The sequence below is a fragment of the Suricata suricatta genome, chromosome 13, assembly GCF_006229205.1.
Source record: "Suricata suricatta isolate VVHF042 chromosome 13, meerkat_22Aug2017_6uvM2_HiC, whole genome shotgun sequence".
NCBI lineage: Eukaryota > Metazoa > Chordata > Mammalia > Carnivora > Herpestidae > Suricata > Suricata suricatta.
Window position 1 is genome coordinate 2,104,636 of NC_043712.1, and position 5,687 is coordinate 2,110,322.

Genomic DNA, 5,687 nt, shown 5'->3' on the forward strand with positions numbered 1-5,687 from the left:
CTGTGCCCCTTGGTCCTGGTCACTGTCATCCTCACCACCGGCCACAGGCCAAGCACCACACTCAGTCCTTCAGCGCGCCCCCCCACCCCACCCCCCACCCAGCACTATGACTTTCTTGCCTGGGTAATAGAGGCTTTCCCGTCGCTCGGTGCCCGAGTAGAACAGCTTCTGCAGAAGCAGGAGGAGGACGGTGGGAAAGCCAGGCCAGCAGAGAGCACTGGACTCGGACACCAGGCCCAGAGAGGGAAGGGGCCAAGACACAGAGGGCCAGGGGCAGTGCTTGGCCTGGACTCAGCCCTGGGTCAGACCCTCAGAACCAGGGGTACCCGGGGCACCACAGCCCTGTGGCCACCCAAGGAGAGTGATCCCTCCCCAGGAGACAGCCCCTGTCCTGCCCCACAGCCTGTCCCCAGTTCTCCCCAGCTGTGGTCAGAGCCAATGTGGCCCGAGGGCGCCCCCTGGCGGCCACCCGGGAGCTCTCTCCACAGAATCCCGGAGCACATGGCACATGGCCGCCCTCTAGAGGCCTGTGCGGGATCACATTAAACTCATCCAGCCACGAATGGGGGGAGGACCCTGTGTCAAGGGACAGGAGCAGGAGAGCAGCCAGCCAGCGACGGGAGGGAAGCCAGCCTCCTCCCAGGACCCTCTTTGTGGGGTCGCGTCTCACACTCTCCCCACCACCACCTCTCAGGCCCCTCTCTGAACTGCCTGTGGGTCCTGCATGGGCCTTCTCCTGGACCCCCTCCCTGGGCTGGGAGCTCCGGGAGAAGCCCTGTGCCCGCCTCCTCAGAGCCCTGGCCCCCCCCCCCCGCCCCCGGCGCCCCCATCAGCCTGCTCCGGAACTGCTCCTTGACGCGTCTGTGCCTCCCCCCAGCTCCACCCAGACCAGAACAGCGTCTTTCTCTCCGTCACAGCCCTGGTTCTAGGATAGGGCGTGAGACGCCACAGTCACTGGTTGTGGGCGAGCAGGGTGACGGAGGGAGGGTTACAAGGAATGGGGGGGATGGGTGATGAAGGAGGGGATCGATGAGGGGAGGGACGGCGGGAGGGAGGGAAGGAGGGATGGAGGGAGGGAGGGAAGGAGAAGACATCTGCAGGGGCTCCCAGGCCTGTCTCGCTCGGCAGAGGCCCCTCCAGGCCCCTGGGGAGGATCTGAGGGTGGGAACCGGTGCCGAGCCTGGCACCCGGGGCGTGTCTGGGGGGATGCAGACAGCGGGGATCCCCCGAAGAAGTGCCCAAGTCGCAGAACGTAGCAAAGGCCCGACTGGCTGCGCCGCGGCAGCACAGGCTTGCGCATCAGAGCGGAGCTGTGCCCTGAAGGTCAAGGCTGTTGCACCAGCAGGGTCACGCCTGTGGTACCTCATTAGCTGTCACCTCACCCCATACACCCAGGGTTATGATGCCCATTTCTCAGATGAGGTGACTGAGGCTCGGAGCCAGGTCCCTGGGCCTCCCACTGCCCACGTACCTGGATTCCCTCGATGCGCTCGGTGATGACGTAGGCGTGGTGCATGGCCACCAGCGGGACCCTGACTCCGGCCATCCGGCCCACAGCGCCGGCCCACACTCCTGCGGGCAGAGCCGGGACAGGTCTGCCCTGCTGCGCCTGGCGGGCCGCCCGTGCAGCCCGTCCGGCCCGGCGGCGATTTCTCCACATCACGCCCAGGCCCCCCCCACCCCCCCCCGAGAGAGGCCGGGCTGCGGCGGTGGCCAGCGCGGCCACGAGAGCCGGGGGAGGCCTGCTCACCTGCACAGTTGACCACACAGGGCGTCTGGATGGAGCCGTGCTCTGTCTCCACGGCCGCGACCCGCCGCACCCCGAGGTCGTCGGTCCGCACGCGGATGCCGGTCACGGGACAGTTCTCGATGACCTGGGAGCCGGAGGGCTCTCTGAGGGCGCTGCCCACCCCGACGGCCCCCCTCCCCTCTCCCGCACGGGACCCGGGGCGCCGCCGGCGCTGGAAAACAGGCCGGGCACTCCTGGACTCGGGCACTTGATCCCACACAAGGGGCTCTTTCTCATCAAGTGGCTCTTGAAAAGCAAGGCCCGCCTCACTAGCGGGGTCTGCCGTCTGGTCTTCGGGAAGAAGTCACGGAACAGCGTGGTTTGGTTCCACGTTGTATACATCTGTATCTTCCTAAACGCAAATTTGGGGTCAAACTAATGTCAACATTTGTTCCCTCTGGGTGATTTTCATCTCTTCTTTTTCGCTTTTTTTGTCCCTTCCAGTATGTTCTACAACTCTGTTTATCACCGACAAAAGACGAGCAACGTAAGAAGAGATTCGGAGAGGACTGGCTGGCCCGGCAGGGCCAGAGCCCGGGGAAGGAGGGCGGGCATCCTCGACGGGCCGAGCCACTGCCTGTGTTTGTAGGGACGGATCAAAAGGCTCAGAGAGGCCATACAGACCCAAGGTCACACAGCAGACAGAGAATGGCACCTGTTTTCTTTCCTTGGGCTCTTGGGGCTCTTGGGGCTCTTGCGGCCGGGAGCAGGGGACACAGGACCAGGTGGCCTTTGGTACCTGTGCTCCCCGCGCGGCGGCGGCCCTGGTGAGGGCGGTGCACGTGCCGGCGGGGTCCAGCGTGCCGTCGTGCGGCACGAACAGGGTCCCGTACAGGTCGTCCACGTTCATCAGCGGGTACAGTGCCTTGGTCTCCGCGGGGCTCAACACGTGGGACTCCACACCATACGCCTTGCCCAACTGGAGGGACCCAAAGGAACGTGACTCAGCCCCGCAGGGGGCAGACCTCCTCTGGCCACTCTCCTGGTCTCCAATCATCAGCTCCAACCTTGCCTCCTCCAGGAAGCCTTGGCTGGTCACCATGCCCCCTGTCCCTTGGGCCGTCTCGCCTCCGCTTAAAAGTGAGGAGTGTGACGTGTGCAGAAGTGGGCGCGAGGGCTGTCCCACCTTCTCCAGCGGCCTCAGCGCTGACGCAGGTCATATGACCTGCAGCAACTGCTTAAAGTTGTCTTGGGGACGTGGGGGTGCGAAGGGCTTAAGTGATTGGTACCCCAAGGGCTCAGACCAGTCTCTGGTGAGTAAGGGCTGCTCCCATAAACAAATACAGATACCCCCCCAGGTCTGACATTTTGGGCTTGAGGATCATTTTCTGCAGTCTGTCCAGCTCCCAGGAGGCCAACCTGTTCAGGTCCAGGCCCCTGACTTAGCAGGACCGGCCACACCGGCACATCTGATTGGCCCAAGGGCAGCCAATCAAGTGGCCCCAGGTCTCACAACCGGGACAGGCCCCACCCGCCTAGAAAGGAGCTGAGCCAATCGGATTCTCTGTCTGAGAAGGGAAACTGGCTGAGGTTTTGCCTGAGCTGCTGGGAACGTGGGCTGGAAGGTTGGGGCCGGGGGTTAGCCTTGGAGGCCTCTGTCCCAGCTCAGGAGGCCGAAGGGGGCCAGCTCCTCCGCCCAGAAACCCACACCCGCCCTGGTGAAGCCAGCGGCCCCTGCCTCCAGGCTGGGTACCCAGGGGACGCAGCACCCGTGCTGGCCACACTGCTCACTGCGCCCCGAGCGGGCATGCAGTCAGTGCTCCGGCAAGTCTGTCCTGCCCCGCCTGCCTCACGCATGTCCCAGGCTCAATACAAAGCTTTCTCCTTGTCGGGGGGCACATCCTGGTGAATTCGGCTTCCTACTGATCCTGTGTCCCCTGAGCACCGCGCCGGGTGAAGATGGGGCCTCCCCTGTGTCCGGGGCTCAGCGCACCGTGCTCCACAAAATTGTCCCATTTTAAAAGGGATAATGCCAAGGCTCAGGGAGGCATGGCCGCTTGTCCCTGGCGACCCGCCCGCCGGGGCTCCTTCCCTGAGCCATGCCACCCCCGCACCTCCGACACCGTCCAGAGCCCCCACCCACTTCTGATGCTGTCCTGAGCTCCCCCCTCCACTTCCAACGGCGTCTGGAGCCCCCCCACCTCCGACGCCGTCGCGAGCCCCTCCCCCCTCCGACGCCAACGCGCCCACCCCCACCCACCGACATGAGCCTCTTGTACTCATCCAGACGTTGCCGGTTGGATGCGATGAACAGGCCCCCATTCTGGATCCAGCCGGTGTTCAGCCCCGTCTCCTCCTCCAGATCGCGGCTCACCACACGCCTGGTGTGCGCCAGGAGCTCCACCTCCACGTCGCTGGGCCGCAGCTGCCACAGCAGGCCTGGCGGGAAGGGGCAGGGCGCTGTCAGTCCGCCTCCAAGCGGCGGGGCAGGTGAAGGCGCTCCTGAAGGCTGGGCAGCGGGCCTGGGTCTTTCCCTGAAGGCCGTGGGGGACGCGGAGGCAGGTGGAGGCGAGAAATCACAGGGTTGGGGCACCTGGGGGGGCTCAGTCGGTTAAGCATCCGACCTTGACTCAGGTCACTATCTCAGGGTTCATGAGGTCGAGCCCCACGCTGAACCCCACCTCGGGCTCTGCTGACAGCGAGGAGCCTTCCCAGAACTCTCTCTTTCTCCCTGTGCTTGCTCTCTCTCCGAATAAATACAATTTTTAAAAAATCACAGGGTCAAAGCCGATTTGGGGGCGGGGCTCGCGGCCCCTGGGCCCCTTCGACTGCGGCACTACCGAAGGTCCCGAGTATGAAGCACGTGCTGCGTGCCAGGCCCAGGCCGAGCCTGTCGAGGGCTGACAGAGCGGCCGTGGGGCCAGCACGACTATTTCATGGTGCAATTAAATGGCACCAACCAGTTCCACTCCCAAGACAGCAGAGCTGGTGATGGTGGGGCCAGGACCCCCACCCAGGACCGACAAGCCCAGGGGCAGGCTGCTCATTAGAGCAGCGGGTGAGGCGTGGCTGGCCAGGCCAGAGGCCGCCTCACCGCTCGGGGACGCTGGGAGGGCAGAGGCAGCGGTGGGCAGGCCCGAACCTCTCCTCAACTCCACGGTCAGTGACCGCAGGCTGGCAGCGAGAGATTAGCCACGGTGGGGGGAACTGGCGAACTTCACCCAGGACCCAGGGTTGAGGCAGAAGGTCGGCTGTCTTGGCGATATGCATACAGTGGGTGCTTAATACATGCCCACTGGTTAGTTAGGAGGATGAGACGCGGGGACGCACCCAGTGCCCACAGAGGACACCGCTCTGTGTCACCCCGACGGTCGCTTCCCAGTCCGCACTCTACACCCGCCCGTGGACCCCCGCGCCCCAGGGCCGCTGTGCAGGGAGGGGTTTCTGCCCTTGGCACAGACAGCTGTCTGGGCCCCCAGCTCTGGTCGCCGCTCTCTCCCTCCTCCCCGCTGCTGCTCTTCAGAGATGTGGGGGGCAAGGAGGACGCCCCTCACATGTCCCCCATCTTCTCTCTGTGTCCCTGCTCCTCCAGCTCGGCTAGCTCTAGCTGCCAACCCGGAATCAGCCCCTCCCGGTGCCCCCGTCCCAGCCCCACCCCCAGCCCCGGCCCCTACCCGCCGTGTGCCAGGTGGTCCCGGAGGTCAGCCGCTCCCGCTCCAGCAGCACTGCCCCGCCCACACCCAGCTTGGCCAGGTGGTACAGGGTCTGGCAGCCCAAGCTGCCCCCGCCGATGACCACCACGTCGGCCGTGCTGGGCAGGGGCCGGCTTGGGCCCCGGGCCACCGCCGAGGGGCCCTGCGCGTCCTTCAGGGTCCGCTGGTACGGCACACTCTTCTCGGCCGTGGGCCCGGCTTGGCCGGTGAGGGCGCGCAGCCCCAGGCCCCGGGGCCGGCTCGGA

General features: G+C 65.5%; 1 protein-coding gene across 1 annotated transcript in view; it reads right to left on the reverse strand.

Moving 5' to 3' along the window:
* SARDH (sarcosine dehydrogenase) overlaps window positions 1-5,687 on the reverse strand; it is a 52,831-nt gene that overhangs the window by 44,347 nt on the left and 2,797 nt on the right. Inside the window, exons 4-8 of the mRNA XM_029919544.1 lie at window positions 5,404-5,620; window positions 3,990-4,168; window positions 2,529-2,708; window positions 1,751-1,874; window positions 1,472-1,572 (exon numbers count right to left, since the gene is read on the reverse strand). Of these exons, the coding sequence (XP_029775404.1) occupies window positions 1,472-1,572; window positions 1,751-1,874; window positions 2,529-2,708; window positions 3,990-4,168; window positions 5,404-5,620 (801 nt within the window). The remainder of the gene's footprint in view (window positions 1-1,471; window positions 1,573-1,750; window positions 1,875-2,528; window positions 2,709-3,989; window positions 4,169-5,403; window positions 5,621-5,687) is intronic.